This window comes from Chenopodium album, chromosome 10 (assembly GCF_948465745.1).
Source record: "Chenopodium album chromosome 10, dcCheAlbu1.1, whole genome shotgun sequence".
Taxonomy (NCBI): Eukaryota; Viridiplantae; Streptophyta; class Magnoliopsida; order Caryophyllales; family Amaranthaceae; genus Chenopodium; species Chenopodium album.
In genome coordinates, this window is record NC_137843.1 from 42,622,764 (window position 1) to 42,645,149 (window position 22,386).

At 32.4% G+C, this 22,386-nt stretch overlaps 2 protein-coding genes across 2 annotated transcripts; both read right to left on the bottom strand.

Annotated features, from left to right (window-relative positions):
- Positions 1–1,110: 1,110 nt before the first annotated feature.
- LOC145563948 (MLO-like protein 13) lies at positions 1,111–10,349 on the bottom strand. Its single transcript, XM_081624331.1, has 14 exons — positions 10,192–10,349; positions 8,409–8,466; positions 6,911–7,125; positions 6,119–6,235; positions 5,389–5,458; positions 5,129–5,238; positions 4,048–4,122; positions 3,789–3,877; positions 3,658–3,707; positions 3,367–3,407; positions 3,011–3,253; positions 2,864–2,931; positions 1,630–1,690; positions 1,111–1,537 (listed from the first exon to the last, which is right to left on the bottom strand). Exons 4-14 carry the CDS (start codon positions 6,137–6,139, stop codon positions 1,334–1,336), a joined length of 1,032 nt encoding a protein of 343 aa, XP_081480457.1. The 5' UTR covers positions 6,140–6,235; positions 6,911–7,125; positions 8,409–8,466; positions 10,192–10,349; the 3' UTR covers positions 1,111–1,333.
- Positions 10,350–11,177: 828 nt separating this feature from the next.
- LOC145565216 (uncharacterized) lies at positions 11,178–22,146 on the bottom strand. The gene is made up of 6 exons (XM_081625288.1): positions 21,795–22,146; positions 12,891–13,006; positions 12,693–12,790; positions 12,380–12,553; positions 12,245–12,314; positions 11,178–11,514 (listed from the first exon to the last, which is right to left on the bottom strand). The coding sequence occupies exons 1-6, from the start codon at positions 22,144–22,146 to the stop codon at positions 11,203–11,205; spliced, it is 1,122 nt and encodes a 373-aa protein (XP_081481414.1). The 3' UTR covers positions 11,178–11,202.
- Positions 22,147–22,386: the final 240 nt, after the last annotated feature.

Below are 22,386 nucleotides of genomic sequence, written 5' to 3' on the forward strand. Positions count from 1 at the left end.
ATATTCCGTAGCACACAATTAGGAGTACTATATACTGTAACTTAGAACAGATATTGGGAGGGTTTTAGAGAAAATTCTACAATAAACGACGCGTACCGCTGTGTACCACAAAAGCAATGTACCGTAATATACTACTATTTAAATTAATTAAATTTATTATTCGTATATTTTAAGCATTGTTTAACTTTAGCTAAGATGGTGAATTGTATTATTTTTTTGATTTGTGGTTTAAGGATCAAATCTTTGTGCTCACCATTTTTTTTTTAATGATAACAATAAAAAAAAAGATGAATAAACTAAATGAGCATTCATCAATTGTAATTACTTTTCGTGCATAATTTATACTTACAGAGATTAGATTGCAAAATGAAATCAATGATGAAAATCGTTCCGAAAAAATTACATCGCAGAATGAAATCAATGACATTATCAATGTCAAATCTGTATCAAATTTCTACCCAGCGTTTTTTATACTTCACCCATTGTGATTATTGTAAGGAAATTTATTAAAATCTTAAATCTTTTGTTTTAAACCTTTCACTCTCCATAATTCGTATTAGGTAGTTTGTTTCAATTAAAAAACTTTGGCTCCTCAACTAGCCAAAGCAATTGATAGAAGAATATAATTAAAAAATTAAGTATCATGAATTGAAAAGCACTAATCAATGCTACTGTATTATCTTTCTTTGATGATATGTATTTAGTTTGAAATTTTATTTGGGTTCAGATAAAATCTGTTACAATAGCTAGCAAATTATTGTAGCCATTGAATACAAATTAAGGATTTTAATTAATGAGAGGGAGAGATTGAAATTAACAAAAACAATTAATTATACTTAGAAATATAGATTAGGGTTACGTTTTAGATTAATGAATTGAAAGCAGAGATTAATATTGAAAAAAAAACTGATAATTAGAATTTCAAAGCTGTTGAATAATGTTATCTATCCCCAAATTATAATTTGCTAATTGTGATGAATAAAAATAAGCGAAGGAGGAAGACAAAATGAGAGATAAGGGTAGAATAAAAACTAGAAAAATGTGAGAAAAATTAAACAAAAGAGATTTTTTTAACCTATATATATAATTTAATAATACATAGCAGTACATGTCATTTACAGTACATAGCGGTATTTGTCATATACTGTAAACTCTCTCAGGTTTCAGAATCATCACAAGAATCCTCACATAAAAACGTATAGGTCTATGTCATAATACTGAATGGCTAAAATTGTACACTACGATAATAGCTAAATATAATCGTGATATAAAGTTCATTTGTAACATTAAGCATAGCTTGCCAGTTGTAAGTTGAACTAGGACGAGCAGTATTCTAAGGTGCTGTAAAATTTTCAACACAAGCAGTCGTCTCTTCAGCACCAGAAATAATTTCCCGAGATTCTGGGGCCAAATTCTGCATCTCAATTCTATGTGAGCTATGTGAACCACCTACAGCATCTTTTCCATCTTCAACCCAGTTCTTCAATATATTGTGGACTTCCTTGTCAAAAATTCCGTGCTTAAACATACTTCCCATCTACATAGAATAGGTAGTGACATGAAATACAAGCAGTTTTTTAGCCTGAAGATGGTTTGCCTGGCCTTATAACAAGCATATTAATAGCTCACCTGGCTAACAATTGTGTACAGAGGCAATGTACTGTAACTGCAGAGCACTTGAACAATCACGCTGTCATACAGGAACGTAGAGATGGTGATTAGTATAATAACTGACCCATGTAATTAGAAGCAGCCTCAAAGAAATCAACAAAGCATGAAGAAAAACCCCAGCAGTTGAAGCCGGGAATCAACATACAAAGAACACTGCATTACACTAAACCAGATCAAAAACAACAAAAGCAAGATTCACATTATGTCTGTCTGCTAAGAGTAAAGCGAGCACAGACTAGAATGTTTATGTTGGACACTAGTGCAGCCACGAATCAACAGGATTCCAAATAATATACTACTTTTTTCGTAATTGACAAGAAATGGACTGCAACTGAATGGATCGTGAAGAAAGTTAAAAACTGAGGTTTGCTGGAGAATTCGTCGTTTAATTGACAAGAAATGGACTGCAGCTGACTGCAAATGGTTTCACAGCCTTAAGACTTACTTTATAATTTGTATAGCTTGTCCTTTTAGTGTTGGTTTTGGTTGTGAGTTGTTGAGCTTTTTTGTCTTGGGGATGGTTTTGTTTCGGTTTTTTTGGCTTGGTATTTTGTTGCTTAGTTGTTTAGGGAGATTCCCTAGGGGAATTCCTGAGGTGCTGTACACATTTTTCCAATGTTAATACATTACTTACCAAAAAAGAAAAAAAAAAACACCAAAAAAAAAGGAATATGGTAAGATTTCCGGAAATCCATTGTTTGCAATAACGCTTTGTTTAGCAAAGAAGGAAGGAAAGGAAGGGGAGGGGAAAAGGAGGAAGGGAAGGGAGAAGAAAAGGAGGGGGAGGTGAGGTCCATTTTCCCTCCAAATCTCTCCAATGTAGGAGAGATTATGCTTATTAAAGAGAGAGGGAAAATGGATCCCTCCCTCTCCTTCCCCTTCTTTCCACCAATCCTTTACCCAAACAGGAGAATTTGTCCCCCTCCCTTTCTCTTCTCTTCTCTTTCTTCCATTTCTTTCAATCCAAACAAAGTGTAAAGGTGATTGCTATGTTTTAAGGCAGAAAACCAATGGTCACACATAAGTCCTGAAATTTAAAGTCACGTGAACTCTCCTACAACTATAGTATTGAACAAGGTTTTTGTTTTCTCTAGTTCAAAACTTACAATGGAAAATTAAAACTAGAAAGAGAGAGATGTAGAAGACAAATAACAGTCAATAGGAAAAAAACTAAGCAGTAAATCATACTTACCCAACAATAAGCCGGGGGATAATGAAGCCTACTTTGTCAAGAATGCATGAATGGACACCATATGTAAACTGGACAACGGAAGTATGTAAGTGTCAGAAATTAATTTTGCAATGGAGCATTCAAAGTGATTTGTTGTTTGCTGCTCACCAAAACCCACAAGAAAAAAGCTATCTCAAAAGAGTTCTGGAACAAAATGAAGTGAATCATGTACAGAAAAAGGCTGGGACTTCCAAACCAAAAGTGTTCGTCAGATGGTTGCACCCAAAATTCTTTTTCATCTGTTCCCTGTGTCTGGTTCTGGACAGGAATATTCTTCTTATCTTTTTCCTCAATCTCATCAGCCAAACATACAATAATGTGTTCCAGTTTGGTACCCACAATAAGCAGAAGCTGTTCTCAACTCAAGTCTAATTAGCAAAAAGTACAGTGACTAAAATATGCATTTTTTTCCAATGTATAGCAGATGTATATATTAATTTCTCCCAAATCTGTAGGGAACTTACAATGAGAGGTAGAAACGATAACCAGAAATATGCATGCCATCCTGCAAGTACAAAGCGTTAAATTATTACAAGATAACAATAATAAGTGGGCATTGCGAATCAGGAAGAGACATTGGTCTACTGGTCTCTACTGTGTGTCTCGATCTCTCCCTGGGAAAATACCCCCAGGAATGACGGGAAGGGGGTAGAGCAGTGCTGGGCCCTGAAGGCTGAGCATCTGCGATTCTGTGAGGCTGACCAGCAGGAGCAAGAATAATGAGTGAATAATAACTTAAGGGTGATTAGTGATACCTTCCAGGTTGAGCAACAGAAAGAGCACAACAAATACCCACAAGTACCAGCTGCAAAAAGAAAGTATTCCTTAGTCAAAAAGCTCGATACAATTGCTTCAACAGAATCCAAATACTTGTGTGTGCACCTACCTTATGCCAACCACTTTCTTGAAATCATATTCTAAAGTCTGTAGCATGTACTTGTGGAAATTATATTTGAGATTTGTAGGGCAGTGACTCTAAAAGATGGAGAAAACATGCATTAGCCTGCTATTTTATCAATCAAAAGTGGATCAAGTACATATCAATTTATCAGATAAATCTCTTTCTCATTCCCATTCCCTCCCTCCTACAAATTTCTGTTTAGGAAGTATACAATGTGAAACAGACAAGAATATGACAAATTTACCATAATGAATCCATGTCGCATGTTGATGTAGTCAGACTTCTTCACAGAGCCATAAAATTGTTTGAAAAATGACATCTAGCAAGTCACACAAGAGGTATACAACATTAAAAGAAAGTAAGATTATATTAATTAGTCTCAAGCTAATGATAGATAATTGCTATCACCACTACACATGTTCTAACATAATCGCAAAGTGAACATCTCCAATAATTGGAAAGACTACAACACAATGACACATACCTTACCATGAACCCCTGTCAGAATACTCCCTCTGGGTTTTTTTTTTTTTTTTTTTTTTTTTTTTTTTTTTTTTTTTTTTTTTTTTATAAAAATATTTGCATCACTTTGATTGGCACATTTGCCGAGACATAGTTTGACCATTAATATCCTTAATGGTATATTAGTAAAAATTGTAAAATAAATAAAATATGAAAATAGAAATTGTAATTAATCTAATAATACATTACAAAATAACACTTATTCATTCTATAATAGTATTTTAAAAAAAAAAAAGTGTGAACCATGAGCATCATGTTGAACATCCCATGGAAGTAATAATTTAGTAAGAGATACTATTTAATTAAATAGTACCAGATCATATGACAGTTGACTTCAACTAAATCTTGCTAGGAAAATCTCATGACAAGGTCCATAGTAAGGCTTCTCTACCTCTATGATTCTCCAAAAGAAATTCCTATTCCTATTCTTATTCCTATTTCTGTTCCTATTTACTACCATCTTTATAGGTGGTAATAGAGTTTCAAAGAAAAAACACATATTTGGGGAATACTTGGAAGTAGAGCTGCGTTGTATAGACATTAGCATGGGTTTATTCTTGAACAAATGCATGCAAGATCATTACCAATACCACCATATATTTTCACCAACAAACAAGCTGATTAGGTCACATTTTGTTGAGTGGGACTTATTACAAGCTATATTAATCCAACATATACATGCTATTTCCTAAAGACTATATAATTTACTATTTTTGCAATTAATTTTAAATGAATTTAGAGCTCACTATAGGGGATTAATGAATTCACGTTTTCTATCTTCTTGTCAAAAAGTGTGAACTCACCATTACACCTAAAACAGTTGAATATCCTCTTCGGGTCTTAAAGAACTCACGGCGATGTTGAGTATAAATATGATTGACCCTATCTGATTCTTCACCTTTAGCAATAGCCTCTTTCAAAAAAGAAGAAAAAGAATTATATTTTTGTTTGCATGCTATCCAATTCTTCACCATTAATATAAGCATCATTCAAAAAAAAAAAAAAAAAAAAAAAAAGAAGAAAAAGAAAAGAAAAAGATTTTGTTTGCATGCAAGTTCATTACCTTTTTCAGCTTTTTGTGCTTTTGAAATCTCACGTCGTAATGAGTCTTCCCAATGCTTCCATTTCCGCACCTATACAAGAAAAAGAATTAAGCAGACACATTATATAAAGTATTGGCCTACATAGCTTAAATTCACCTCTTTCAAATTTCCTTTGTGCTTCAAACCAATGTGTATGATCACATTATACACCCAAGCTTTGACTTAGATGTACAAGAGAGAAAGGTTGATGTTTCTCTAGTTACTCAAGGCTGGTTGGGAAGGCAACGAATGACACAGTAATTGAAGTTATTGTTTCACCTCTTGTTTGGCTGACATAATAAAGGGAAAATGTGGGAAGTGAGAGTTCCATGGAAAATACAAATTCCCACACATCATAACACCCTACTCAGTAATTTACCCTTCCTTAATTTTGGATATTTTATATCAACGTAAATATATTTAAATTTTTTATTTGATCCTCGGAAAAAAGTGAGATTATAAATTTAGACCCACCCTTAATTAATTTTCAGGTTTTCGCTTTCATATTAGCTCTTAGTGGTTGCCTCGATGGTAAGGCTATACCGGAAGGCGGGGGGTAAATTTTGGAGATAATCCCCTTATGACTTGAGTACATTGTGTTGGCTTTGCTTAGAAAATTCCTATAAGCTAAACAAATATGAGAATTAAGATTTGCTCATCCTCGCAGAGTTTGGTACCACAGACCTAATGATGATGCAATGATAAATATACCTTGAAGCCTCCAAGAATCATGATTGCTGCACAGGAGATAACATAAACGATTGCCAAGACAAAGATAAAGATGTGTAGTTGATGCAACCCTTCCAATGATACTAATTGAGCTTTTCCCTACAACCACAAATAGAAAGGTTTCAATTTTATTTATATATAATTTGGCTTAAACTCAAAAAAGAAGTTGATGGGAAGGTGAGAGGAAAATATATATACTACCTCTGTTTCATATTATATGCAACTTTGGGGTATTATTTGTGAGATACTACCTCCGTTTCTTTTTAGTTGACACATATTCATTTTTAGGAAGTTTTTTTTAGTTGACACGTTTCCTTTTGGGGTAAATTTTTTACCTTACATTTACAAGCTACCCCACTTGCTTTTTCATTCTCTTTCACTCTCTCTCCTCTCCTTAATATATGTGCCTAAAACAAACGCGTCAACTAAATAGAAACAGAGGAAGTATAAAATATTCCGAAGTTGCAAATAATAGGAAACAAAGGTAATATAAAGTATTTCTCTTAAAGTCAATATAGAAGTGTAGAAATTTGGGACAACAGAAAAACAAGTGTGAAAGCTAAGATAGCAAGGGACTGGTGGAGTTTACAAAGTTAGAAGGATAAATATAAAAAGTTAAGATTCTCATTGTTCAAGCACATTCGGCGAGTTTCTCTACCCTTCATTAACCAGGTAATTTAATGCAACACAGAGTAATTGTCTTAAGAAAGGGCATAAACTTTTTTCAGGTAAGGGCATGAATTCATCAGGTAAGATGAAAACCATTTTGATTACCTTTAGTTCACAGTGACTACTAGCTTCAGCAAGAAGTCGTCATTTACTCCAGGAAGGTTGATAAGCATATTTGCTATGACTATTGCCTTCATGATCAGCATTTTCCTTTTTGCAAGGTAGCATATAGTTTGTAAGATGCTTTGGAATGCATATGTCACTTACAAATCCTTGGAAGACTGTCAGAAGTAGAGAGATAAATCCCAACAACATCAACTCTGCATACATCAGAAAGAGAAACACCGTTAAAAGGAAAGGCATCCAAGGAACATGCATACAACTCAAGATTTGCACAAGAAAAGAGCCAAGACCCACAAAAGTCAACAGTAAGAATGCCACTTATACATGATCTAAGAAACAACTTTCAGATTGAGAGAAATCATGGACAAAAAATAGCTGATGTCTGAATATATTCAGACATCAACTTACTGCTAATTTATCAGAAAGAACATTTTAAGTGTTCAAAAGAATGTCCCAAATTTACTACAGCAAAAAAATCAGTTACTTCCACTGTTTCAGTAAGAGGAAAGAGAGTGTTCAAAAGAGCGAGAAGTCAACACTACCCTTCAAAGAGTGATGGGAGAGATGGGAGAGATGGGAGTTGGGTCATGAAAGGAAAATTCAAGGGATAATATATATTTGTTTCATAATTTCATAATATACAAGGAAACGGTGTAATTATTATGACATTTCTGAAAATGAAATATGGCAAAATTATATATTAAAATGGTGGAAGTATACAGTAAATGTATACTTGCATGAAAAGTAATACTACATAGAAGCACGAAACCTTAAAACGTTTAGCCAGAATTTATATGAAACAGTAGGATGCGGCCCAGAAGAAAAGGTCAAAGCATCACGTTTTCATGGCACTACAAAATATGTTTATAATCTTCTCCCTCTTGATCTGCATTAGCACTTCATCAGCTGTTACTTTCAAATGATCCATATTAGTAGTTTCTTGCTAAGCCTTCAACTCATAAGTGATACTCTAACTACATAAACCATAGTTTAACTTGGATATTTAAGTTTAACATGACACAAATTAGCCTATCAATTACCTTCACGGACTAGTAACCATTGGATTGCACAGCACATCGACATGCTACCGCAATAGCAATGGTATCTAACCTCATCCAAGACAATTTTCTGACAAGACTTAATTATAACCATTAGCCAGCTAGCGAAAATAGGATGAATTTTGGCATCCCTGCATTATAATTATTGGAAACATCATCACTATCTAGGCCATTTGGTTGAATGCAGGAAGTTAGACCTAACAATGATGTTCACATATTAAATTACAATGTTCTGCAAGATATATTAATAGGCTAACAAAACTTTAAATAAATTATACAAACGAACTACTATACTACAAGTAGTGCGACAATACAGACTACATGTAAAGAGCATCACCCAGAGCCTTGCTAAAGCAATGGTGCCTTTGCAGGAAAGTAACATGTTTGAGAACACTACCAAAATAAAGTACATGTTAGCTAACCTCCTTTTATTTTTTGCAAGGCCTCATATAACGATTCTTGTCCCTTTCTCTTCAAGCACTATATGTCATGAAAAGTTCAGCAAACATTAATCACTAATGGTTAGTAGAACATTATATCCAAACATCAAAAATAATATCATTGCTACCATTCCACCTTCCAAAACATCTATTTTTAACATTAAAAAGGATCAGAGGAAGAAGATGTTCTACTGGTTTAACTCATTTCATTGAACGACAGCAATGTACGTAGTCTTGTAGCTACATTTAATATGGTAAACTGGTGATGCCAACCAATCAAAAGGGATTCATACAAGCTAAGCTCTATATACCATATACCCACTACTTCATGACAACGATCCTAGTTGTTTCTTTGCCTTTGTTGTGTTATTCAAACATCCAAGACCAAGAAACTATACTTTGAGGAAGGGAAAGATATTAAAACAAAAGAATATTAAAGAAAACCATAGATTTGCAAAAACAGAACCTCTATTGACAAGTTAGAAAGCTAACAACAGGGATGTAAAGTAATTTCCTCCCAGAAAAAAAAAATTGACTACTTATTCATCATAATATTGAAAAAAAATGCACTTCCATTTACTTGACCAAATATTGTAAGAGCAATACTCCAATATTAAAATAAGAAATTTTGATATTATGAAAATACACATTGATATTATTATAAGATTACCCCACTCAATACAAAAAGAGAAAAAAAATAATAAATAAAATCATTTATTAAGCCTTATTCTTGAACTTAAATTATTTTTGCTACTCTTAAATTATTTTAGTTTAACTTAACGGTTTTCATAAAACTTAAATTATTTTTACTAAGCTTAAATTGTTTCTCTAAACTTATATTATCACTATTGATTAATACTTATTTTGTTGATTCTTTATTATATTTGTTATTTGAAGTTACTGGTTTTATTGATTGAATTTTGTTTTGACATGATTTATTTTTGCTCGAATGAAATTATTTTATCATTGGAAAAATAGTAAAAGTTCAATAAAACAAAAAATCATACCATACAAAAATTATGCCTCAATAAAATCAAATTAGATCACCTTTTTCAAGTGAAAAGAATACAATCTAAACCCCTAGTAAAAGTGAAAAAGTAATTTTTTACTTATGCCAACTAAATAAAAAAAAATAAATTAAAAACCCTCCTTCAAAAATCCAATATGTTAGTAAACTACTATACTACCACCCATAGGGTTTGCAAAAGTGGATTTTTTTTTTAATTTTTTTATTTTATTTTTTTTTATTTTTTTGGTAAGTTAGCTAACATTTCAACCATCAATTAATTATAACAAAAACATTAAAACTTCTAACTTTGTACTTTAGTTGAATCTTGCAACTTACAAGTATTCATAATTTGAGATATTTTTGCTTAATAATTTCTCCATACCCTATAGAAAAACATAGCTACGGGATTTTGTTGATTTGTCATAATTATTATTTAAAATGTCGATTTTTACGAATTTAAACTAAAACTTCATACATAATTTCTTTTTTTTTTTTTGAAAGCCTTCATAAATAATTTCAGATAATAGTGGTTAAAGACATGTATTGGAAACGGTCAAAGCCAAACCATGAACATCTAAAAGACGTACAAGTATTATACATGCATTAACATAGAGAAATTAATTATTTAACTTACTAATCGCTTATTAAGCACATCACGAAATAAAAATGAGGCATATTAAAGAGCACGTACAATTAATTAAACATAATTACAATTACTCCATAATAATGTAAAATTAGAAATTGAATAGAAAGTACCTTGCCAAGAAGATGAAGGCCTCGCTCAGCAGCAAGAGAAAGGAGAACGAAAACGAAGCAGACAAGCGCAACTATCCAAGTGGGAGTATACTCCAAAGACTCTTCTTCTGCCATTCAATCTTTAATTCAACCAATTTACTTAGACAAGTTTCTATTAATGGCTGCTTTTCAAATGGTATTGCCATTTTTGGTGAAGATTTCAGTATTATATTGAGAAAATTAGGGAATATGAAGGAATGTAGCTGATTCAAGCAAAGAATTTGGAAAGTGCCAATTTTGGGTTAATCAATTGGAAATCTCGGCTTCAAGCAAAGCATACACGCGATACATATACATTTGATTTTTTACTTTTTTGATACTGGTAGTTGAAAGGTGACTGATCAATTCTTTTTTTTTTTTTTTTTTTTTAAAAGAGTAAAATTGACCATTACTCCGTAGCTTTGTTTTACAATACTGTACATGCAAACTATACGTCAAAACTTAAGTTACTTTTATTGAATTACTAAATTGAAATTAAGTTTATTGATTAAAACTTAATCTTACTAATTTCCTATTTTATTTGTTTTTTAAACTTAATTAATTTGAACTTATTTTTTTTTTAAACTGAAAATCTGAATTATTTTTAATAAACTCAACTTATTTTTATTAAGTACTCCGAATTACTTTTATACGGTGAATAGGAGTTATGTCTTAAACTTATCATGTGTGATACAAGTCCTGACCTTTATTAAATATATTAATGTTAAACTGGTAAAATAACGTATGTAACGATCAAAGCAATGCACTTATTTAAATACAGAACTTCATAGGAATAGGACCTTCATATATATACCGAACTACATAGGAATAGGACCTTCATATAATCAGAAGTTCATAAGGAGATGTTCTCGTCGAAACTTCATTTCTATAATTAACATAAAATGTATTGTACACTACATTCTATAAGCAAGAAACTTACAAATTACACTAAAAATTTTGGAAAATTTTCAAGCGTACAAATTGACATAATGACTAAGCAGCGGGAAGATCAGACAACCAGGGAAGCAGCTTTTCATGGACCAGGGCAGGTTTATCATCATGAGGGCAGTGTCCAACACCACTGAGAACAGACAGTGTCACATTTGGGCAGCTAGAAGGCAAAGACGTGAAGTATCTCCCAACAGGACCATCAAGCGGGGTAAAAGGGTCTTGATCACCCCACAAAACCAGAACAGGTATCGTGATTCTTGGCATCAGCTTGACTGGACTCGGTCCAGGAGGTCCAGTCACGATTGAAACAAAAGCATCCAATGCACCTTCACCATCTGCTGGTTCCTTTATGATCTGCACTCCTCACATGGTATAAAATTTTAAATATTACCTACTCATAGTAAAACCAGTACTTCATATAAACTTGTGGGATGATGAGCTAAGGATCAAGAAACTAGCAGCATATTTGAATATGTGGAAATGTAAGATAATCTCTGTGTTCCCATAAGTTCAACTCATTTATGGTAGATTTTTGTTCATAAAAAAGTTTGTAAAGAGTGAGTGGGAAGATAAAGGTGTTTAAAGTAAGAGAAATAGAGTAAAAAGGTCAGTGAGTATGTGTATGGCAAATGTTGATAACATAGGAGAGAGTATGAGGAAAAATGTTAAATAGTGTGGAGTGTTTGAAGTAAGGTATTAAATGGGGTTTGCCAAAGATAGAACAAAGTAAGAATGAGTCTAACGTTCTAAAACAACCCCATATGGAAAGTGAGTCGAACTTTTGAAGGATGGAGTCTTTCAATTTTGACGCACAATTACTATCCTTCCAGAGTTATCTAAAATAACCATTTAATCTTGCAACTGGTGCTGTGGCACTTCAATATACAAAGTTGTTTTAGCTTTTTTGTTATTTCCAAACATTTTTTTTTACCAAGTTGCTTGATAAAGTCTGGTCATTACAGGGTGTTGCCTAGCAACAGATGATCAAATTTCGTATGCAACAGTATTTATAGTTCCCTATACCATGCTAAAATAAGGGGGAAACAAAGAGAAAAAGACACATGAGATGAAAACTGAAAAGTACCTCAACCAATGTGTCATCCACTGACTCTTTACAGCCATAGACGGACAACAAGACATTTCGTAAGTTCTCCCTGCAGGTAAAGGATATCATCCGCACAGGCTTTCACACTCTAAAATTTGTCAAGTAAATTGTAACCTTTGTTTGACGTGTTTAAAGAGAGCTGATGCAATAGGCTTTTGCTGTAGGAGGAAGTCAATCAACCAAAGCACGGGTAAGAGCAATTTGATTCTCCAATCATCAACAATAGCTTTGTTATTCATGCCACCAGAACAGTTTAACAGGACAAGTCCACTGACCAGAGGTTGAGATCTTTGACAAGATTCTGATGCAGGAATAGAACCAACAGAAGAATTCTATCAAGAACGAAATCCAAGATGATTTTTTTTTTTTTTTTTTTTTCATTGCTGATAATAAAAACTTATCAATTAAAGAAATATACAAAGAAAACTTACCCGCAGCAGAAATCACACAGGCAAGACTTCCCACGGAATTGCCTATAAGAACAGCTGGCTCTTGAACCACTTCATTCAAGAAATCCAAGAGCAACTGTTGAAAATGAGCCAAGTGGAGTAATCTGCAATGACTGTATACTTAAATAGTATGTTGACATAGCAACAAAAACAATAAGCTTAACAATAATTTATACCCCTGCCCATGTTTCCATTGTATACATAAATCCTGCTGGCTTGTCCGATGCACCAAATCCAAGGAGATCAATAGCATAAACCATGTGATCTTGGGCCAATGTTGTAATATTCCTACAGGTAAATCTAAAAAAATTATTTTCACCTAAATACATTTTGGTAAAAACGAATCCATGAAGTTCTAGAGTTTTTACATAATAGTTTTCACATGGATTGCCACTGCATGCTCTTTTACAACTTCACAGGATACAGTCTAGCAGCTCTAGCTGTCTCTATAGCACAAGGATGCCTTTGAAATGTAAATAACTGTGATGCCCCCTCCCCCTTGTATCATTTTAATTATTGTGTATTGATATGACTTCGTACTAAAGGAGCAGTACGTAGGATGTGTCCAGGTTAGCAAGATTTGGATCACATATTGGATGTGTCCTAGATTCATAAATTTACAGGAGGTCACATCCTAGAAACACTTCAACTTCTCATATTTCTCACCATAATACTTCCAAATTACTTGTTCCACAAAAGTCAAGGACAGGAATTCCAAATGATAAATAAACTTCAAAAAAGAAACAATAGATATCATTCTAGATGAAAGTAGGGTAACAAATCATCATATGAATGGAATCGATCAATTAATACATACGAATGGATTGAGGTGATTGTCATTTATCCTACAGCATTAGCATGATATTCATATTATATGGTCTCAACAAGCATGCTAGTTAACCTAGACTGTCTTCTTCTGGAAGAAAAGTCCTTTTCTAGGACAACTTAAACCAGTTTTTTATGTTCATCTTATTGCTATATAAATGTCAATACAGACATATTTTTTAACTTAGAGTAGTTTACCAGAAGTAGAGAAGATTTTTCTTATATGACGAAATGAAGGACGAGTAGGTTTAGCAGGTAAATTTTACAAAGATCTTTCAATAGAAAATGCAATTCAATTCAAAGTATTCTTCTCCACACCAAACAACTACATAGAGAATTATAACTTTGACAATCAACATTCTTTTCTCTTATTTTAACAAGAAATTTTCCCATTTAAATCAACATTCTAGGTATTCCAAACAGTAAGACTGAGCGAGGTCAATGAGCACAAATCCAAAATTATGTTACCAAATAGAATTGAACAACAGCACCAAGCTAGACAGCAAGAGCTTTGCATTGCACAAACAATTCAGCAATATGACCTGACTTATTGAAGCAATAAATCCTTAAATGAGAAATATATTTCCTATGCATTACTTCTAGGAAATCTCATATTATATCACATGGTCCTTCAATCAATTCATGGCCATTCCTTGGGTTAAGAAAATCCAACTCAAATCAAGAGTAAAAATTAAACATGAATAGCACAAACATATTTATAACATAAAATAAGTTCTAATTTCGTAATCTAAGTTAAGTTTTATGGTAATCTCTGCTCGAGTTCAATGGAAGTTCAGTCTCGGCCTCTCGTGTCCTTCAATTATCACCCCTAGTCCATACCTCATACACATGTGGACGGAATTCATGTAACATAATTGCAAAGAACAAATACTACATAACATAACAAAAACTAGTTCACAGAATAAAATTCAACAAAACAAAAGAAAAGGAAAAGGAAAAGGAAAAACCTTCTCCAGTCAGCAGGCCCGTATTTGGACCAGGGCAGCCGGGGCAACTGCCCAGGGCCCCAAATTCGGAAGCCCAAATTATGTGAAATAAAAAAAAAATTAAAAAAATAAAAAAATAAAAAAAAAATTATAAAGAATAACAAAAAATTGTGCAGGCATTAATCGGATGTATGGAAATTTTTCCTTCATTCTTGGGAAGTAGAATATTCCAATTTCCAAAACCATAATCAATTACAACTTAAAATCTTCCACTATATCTCCTCTTTAATTTCCACTATTGTGGGGAGGTTAAACAAAAACCTTTTCATATACTCTCTCTCTCTAAAAATCCTCTCTCTCTATCTCTCCCATAACCGCCGCCCCTCTTCTTCTTCTCCGGCCATGAGGCTCGCCGGCGGGCATGTGGCTCACCGCCCACGCCACAGCGTCGGCGAGCCTCCGATCTACCCTTTTAGCTTGTTTATTTCTTTTTCCGTTATGGTTTTTCGTGTTTTCAGCCTTTCATCTTGCGCCGCACCGCTCCTTTGTCCGCCGCCGTTGTTCTTCTCCGACCATGAGGCCGGCCTGCCGTCGTTTCTTTGTACCACCTCCCTGCCGCGTCTTCGCCCCACCTCTTGTCCGTTGCCGCGACGTGGTTTACGAGAACGGGGAGGGGGAGTTTTCTCCCTCTAAGTCCCTCGTGTAGGGCCGTTCTAAGTCCCTCGTGTAGGGTTGTCGTTGCAGCGGCTCGGGGGCGTGTGGGGTTCGGGCTTCTCAGGCGGGCCTCGGTGGTCCGTGCGTTTCTTTCCGGCGGTTCGTGGGCTGGGTTGGTGTTTCCCAGAGCGTTGGTGGTGGGACTCGGTTTGGCGGCGGGGTGGGATGTTAGGGTTTCGTATTTTGTTTTAGGGTTTAGTTTTCGTTCTGTTTTTCCTTTTAGAAGTCGTTGTGTGTTTTTTAGTTTTATTATTTTTTCTGTTTGTGTGGTGTGTTGGAGTGATATGGGGCTTGCAGATCGGTATACCGATCTTCTGGTGCAGGATTTAAGCCTGGTTTTTTGGCTATGGGGCTTCGGTTTGATCTTCTGTTGGTTTGGGCTAAAGGGTTTTGCTTCCATGCCGATATCCATGTTTGAGTCGGAGTTGGTCTTGTCTATGGTGAAGTGTACGACACCAATTTTGATTTCAGGTCGAGGAGTACGGGATTCTGAGCCAATGAAGGTTCTCGTCAGAAATTACATCATATTGCCAGACCCCCTTGCAAGAGGCTGCATAGGACAGCGTTATATGAGCCAAGGGTACTTAAGAACGTCATTCTGCGCGTGCAATTGTAGTTTCTTTTATTTCGAACTTGTAATTGGTTCGGTCGTCTTTGTATTGTTCGATTACGATCTCTTATGTAAGTGCCGTATGGATTTTTATTAATGAATTTAATCTCCCCCCTTCAAAAAAAAAAAAAAAATTTCCTTCCCAATTTAATCTCCAAATCAATTCCCAAACTAACAATATAATGTCCTTATTTTTCCCTAGTCAATAGTCAACTAGTCACCCATAAACTTTTAAATCTTGATTGGAATAAAATTATTCTTCACATTTTGTATTTCTCATCACTTTCCTCTAATTTATGTAATTTGTCACTTTAAATTCGGATTTATGGTTCATGAATTTTGATTTGATGCTCGAAAATGAGTTATAGACAATCATGAGATTGACGACCATTAATCAATACATTTGGGTAATTTTTCTGTTTCTTATTTAATTTGTTCCCAATTTTTGATTCAATTGGATAGATTTAATTTCCATACTGATTTGTGTGTTAATTTTCATTATTTTAATTTCAATTTGGGCATTAGTGTTTAAATATATATTATTTTATCCCGTCAAATATATATATATATATATATATATATGGGAGGGATCCGGTGAGAATAGGTTCTTATGTGAGAACATTTCTAATATATGAGAACAAATCTAAGCCTTAGGATCAAACGATCTCAACGGCTCTAATAAAACCAAACTTTTCATCAATATACTTGTTAATCAGAAAAACAGAGTGAAGAAACTACGAGCTTCAATTTCAATGAGATTCAAGGATTTCGAACACAATTCCGTTCGATTTTTGTCAGATTTCAGCAATAGCAAGAATCAACAAGCTTCATAGATTATTCGGGTAAATAATCAACAAAAGTTCTGTTAGATTTTTCCTTAATTTTTGTCAGTAATTTTCGAATTTCATGGTTTGAATGTTGGATTTTTGTTATAATTTTAGTAATGAGTGATCTTAATTTAGTATTTTCGTTAAAATTTACAGATTTGATGTTCTAATTTTCGATTTTAGTGTTCTGGAAAATTTTAGTGTTCTTATGCGATTTTTCGATTTTTTGCTTCAATTTTTTGCTGCGATTTTGTTTGATTATGTTTGCTGTGATTTTGTTCGATTTACTATATGATTTTGTTTGATTATGTTTGCTGCAATTTTAATTCTTATGATTTTGTTTGCTGCGATTTTGTTCGATTTTCGATTATGTTTGCTTTATGTTTGATTATGTTCCATTTTCATCAAGCATTTGTTTGCTTTATGTTTGATTATGTGGAGTGCTTTTTTCTTTGATGTGGAATTTATTAAACTTAATTGCTTGGATTGAATTTATTTTTGCAGGTTCATTATATTAGGTTGACAATTATGGATGAACAAGCAAATAATGAAGCAATTTTTTTTATAAACTTGGATGTTTTTATGTACAACATGTTCCAAAATCGTAGAACATGGTTGAAAATTTTAGAACATGTGTGTATAAAATTGGAACATATGTGTATAAAATTAGAACATGTTGGTAGGAAAACAACGGAAAGTAATAAATGAGAATGTTGATGAGTGAAATTTGATAAATAATTTGGATCATTTGATTTTAGAACAAATGAGTAAAATTTTGGAACATGTTTTGATTTTTCTAATGGGATGTCTAAAATCATGTGTTCTAAATATTTGATCATGTGTTCTAAAGTTTTAGTCTAATATTCCAAATTATGCTGTAAATAATTAATTAAACTTTAGTCTTAAATCTATGCTCTAAATAATGTCTTCTGTTCTGATTTAATCATGTGTTCTAAATATTAAATCATATGTTCTAAAATTTTATTCATTTGTTCTAAATTTTTTTTAACTTGTTAAAATTACTTTTGTGCAGAAATAATTAACAACAACGAACAACTTGATAATGTTTCTAATGCCAATGCAAGTGTGCCAACTACTCCTACAGTAGTACCTATATTAACTCCCGGAGGAACAAAAGAATGGTTTCATATGTGCCGCAATGAGTTAAAATCTGCAATAGGAATGAAATTTAATAGTGTTGATGAGGGTGTTGAATTTTATAAATCATATGCACTTGCTGCTGGTTTTAACACTAGGAAGTCTACCAGTAAAAGGCATACAGAGAAAAAATTGGCATTCCAATATGTCTTATGCAACAAACAGGGTTTCAAGGAGAAGAAAAAGCCTATTGTTAAGAGTATTCTAAATGATAAAGAAGGACAAAGCAAGGAAGGCAAGATTTCAATAACAAGAAAAAGATTAGTCACTCGTGTTGGGTGCAAAGCTTTTATGTTGTAAAATTTATTTTTAATATTATAAAGTTTTAGTCTAATGGTCCAAATTATGTTTTATAAACTCATTACCTTTATGCTCTAAATAATTAAGTAAACTTCAGCCTTAAATCTATTCTCTAAATAATGTCTTCTGTTCTGAGTTAATCACGTGTTCTAAATATTAAATCATATGTTCTAAATATTTAATCACGTGTTCTAAATTTTTATTCATATGTTCTAAATATTTAATCACGTGTTCTAAATAGGTACTGCTATATTTCTTGTGTAATGAAATTTGATCTTCTTGTTCTAAACAAGTGCAACATGGCATTTACTCCATTTACAAGGGTTGATCATCACAAGAGTTGCATCACTTTTGCGGCTGGTTTCATAGCAAAGGAAGATATTGAATCATTTGAGTGGTTGTTCAAAACATGATTGTGTTAGTTTGGCAGAGGGCGATGATGAAGATATCAAAGACCTTGTGATTAATCTTCAATGATTGAGGCTGAATTTGGAAGCTAAGAGGAATGCAAGAAGTAATGTTGAAAATAATGCTACTAGCATATGTTGTGGGGAATTGAGTCACTATGATATTCAAAATTATCCAAAGAAAGTTAGATAATACTTAATGATTTTAGAACATTTTTTTGAATCTGTGTATTGAATAACACTTTTTTTTGTAGTATAAAAATGATTATAGTTTGAATTTAATACATATACTTCGTATGTATTGAAGTTTAGAACATATGACTAAAAATTTAGAACATATGACTAAAAATTTAGAACATATGAGTTATAATAAGTAATCATGTGTGTTGTATGTTTCCGATGCGATTTCAAAATTTTAATTTAGACCATATGATTAAAATTTATCACTTAAATTCTTAGTTCTTGAATACATAAGTACTATTTTTTAATTCATGATATGTGTTTTGTATGTTTTCGATGGGATTTCAAAATTTAAAATTTAGACCATAATGATTTAAATTGGTGGGAGGGTGTGCTGCATGACTTTAAATTTCATTCAAATGTATTTGGGTGGGAGGATATGAGTAAAAAAAATGGAATATATGAGTTTTAATATAAAAAATATGAGTTATAATTTAAAACATATATAAAGATATAATTTAGAACATAAGGCTAAAATTTTAGAACATATGAGTAATAATTTAGAACAAATTTATAAAAATTTAGAACTTATGGGCTTATGGGTAAAAAATTAGAACATATGACTAATATTTTACAATAACATGCTATATTTTTGTTCTAAGGGGATTTCTAAATAGCAATTTAGAACATAAAAATTTATATAACATTATATATTTTCACATTAATATTTATAGAATATGGATAAAAATTTGGAACATATGAGTATTAATATATAATAAATTGTATTTTTATATTCTTGCATGCATAACAATGAAGTAGATCACAAAAAAGACAAGACAAGCTTATATATTCGAACACAACCTTTTAGAAAAATAGTTTTAGTATAATTATACTATATAAAATTCTACATGCTATTTCTAAAATTTTATTACAAATTATTTTCTTTCGCCATTTCCGTGATCTTGAAGTAATCTCATGATGTAGTTCATTTTCCTTGTGTGATAATATTTTAGCACAAAAATCCACCCTCAATTTCTTCATTTGATCGATCTGCAATATAATAAGATAAAATCATTAGACTTTGGTATCCGCTATCCCATTTTTTAATTTACATCATTATAAAAAAAAAAATAGATTTACACAACTTACATGATTCAATTAAATCTGCTACTTACATTATACAATTTGGAACTTGTGAGTTTAAATTTAGAACATATGTATAAAAATTTAGAACATATGAACATGCGTAATACTATAAAACAAATTACATCATTCAATTTTGATCCACTATCCCACTTGGTATATCTTTCTCACCATGATATGTTTCCATGTGTTTAAGCAAAAACACGCCGCAATTATCATAGTTACCATTGGTTCTTTAACTCATTTTTTTAATGTCCTAGTTTTGAAACTAGAAACCTCTTGATCGCATTTTGATCTCTTGGTTGACAAGAACACGGCAAAAGCCCTCAACTAAAAATTAAACATTAAAAAAAGTATTAGAAAATGACATACGGAGTACAATTCCAAAAAAACTGGTAAATATTAAGAATGTATAAGTAAACATGTTAAGAGCATAAGTACTATTTGGAACATGAATTTTTTTTAAAGCAACTGATTTAGAACATATGAGTATAATTTTAGTACATGTGATATAAGAATTAGAACATTGAAATAAATGTTTAGAATATCTGATTCTAAGCACAAGTAAATGAGACAGATAGATATTACCAAATTTTTTGGTTTGTTGTTGTATTTGTGCCAAAAAGAATTTTTATATTCCAAATATCGGTTGTCAATCATGCCGAGAGTCTTGCTCAGGAAATTCACACAAAGCACATCGAGAATATTCACCGAAAAGAGATTTATCAAACAATAAAATGTTTCCATTTGAGTATAATTAATTATAAAGATAGAATCAAATTTATCAAAACCTAATTTACATAAACAAACACAAATCCACTAATTTCAGAACACGAAACCAAATATTTAGAACATCAAAAATATAAAAATGTGAAATTAATTAAATAATTTCCTGAACATCCATTAATGCTTGGAAATTATCTATAACTCATAAATCGAATGAAGAATTGAACACATCAAACTAAAAAGATAATGTTAAAAAATTAAATAATTGAAAAGTAGACCCAAATTTGAAATTATACATATTGATTTAAACCCTAGATTGTGAAATTGATTTATGATGATTACCTTAATTAGAAGTGGCTTCAATGGAGGAGAGATAGCTTAGAGCGAAGCTCCTTCAATGGAGGAAAGAAAGCTTAAAAGCTCCTTCAATGGAGGAGAGAGAGAGACAACCAAAGAGGTATATGAAATAGGAGTATGTAGAGGGAGAGAGAGAAAAAGCTGCTGAAATTTTTAGAGAGAGAAAGAACAACATGAAAGAGGAAGGAGGAGGTTTCAGCAAACGAAATTACGAAATTGCCATTACTAATGGCATGTTTTTTGCGGTTGGATTAGATCTAATCAACGACCCAGATTTATTCATATATATATATATATATATATATATATATATATATATATATATATATATATATATATATATATATATATATATATATATATATATATATATATATATATATATATATATATAATTTTATGAAGATCATACGAATTAAACAAATTCAACTTGTTGATTTCGTTATTTAATGTGATTTTTTTTCGAATTATTCAACTGTTATTTTAATTTTTATCAAAAATATGAATTTATATACTCGTAATATTAATCCAGTAATAAATATCGATGATTTATAGAATGAATTAAGTATATTGTATTCTGTTTTCTTTTGTTGTAGGTGTTGTTGCTTCTACCATGATTTTGAGATTGATTTTATTTATTTATTTATTTTTGTGTGTATATTTGACTCTTCATGCTAGCGGAATTTAGGTTCTACTAAGTATTATTGGCTTCAATAAAATGTATTGTATGAATGTATGATTAGACTATTAACAAAGTGTTTTGTATAAACTAATTTTTGCATACCCAAATGTTTTTTAAACCCCTAATAATATAGATATGTATTAGTTGATTAGGGCCCAATTGTTAAGTTCGCCCATAGGCCACAAAATTCTCAGAAATGGGCCTGCCAGTGAGGAATAGAAGCACCAAATCCATGTACAAGGACCAAAGGAGGCCAACGACGACCAGAATCAGCAGATAACGGAGATTGAACAAAGTAATTGATAGAGTAACGATCTTTCCATTGCCATTTACGGGATCTTTCTTTGATTTTGCTCACTTCTAAAACCTCTTTGTTGGTAAAGGTAGTTGTGGATGAGACTGCCTGCAGCGAGCGATGGCGAGGGAAGAGGATGTGGTGGTTGAGGCTGACACTGCCTTCGTGACCGTGGTGTAGTGGGCGGTGGTGGTGAAGGAAAAATGGTGGCGAAGAAGGTGAGGATAAGAAGGTGGTGGATGATGCTGCGGCTCCCGCCATAGATATTGTTGTTGCCACAGACATCACACAACTAACTATTCCCACCTTCTCTCTCCTGTGTAAACTCTTTTTGTTTTTCCTTTGTGTCCTGTTAAATACCGTATATTAAGATCATCTCGCTAAAATTCAAATTTGACCACCCAATTCACTTTTCAATTTAGCAACTCATGTGATATACAATTTTCCAATGATGAAACTCTCTTAAAACTCGTTCATGTTTGTTTATTTGATAAATGAGTC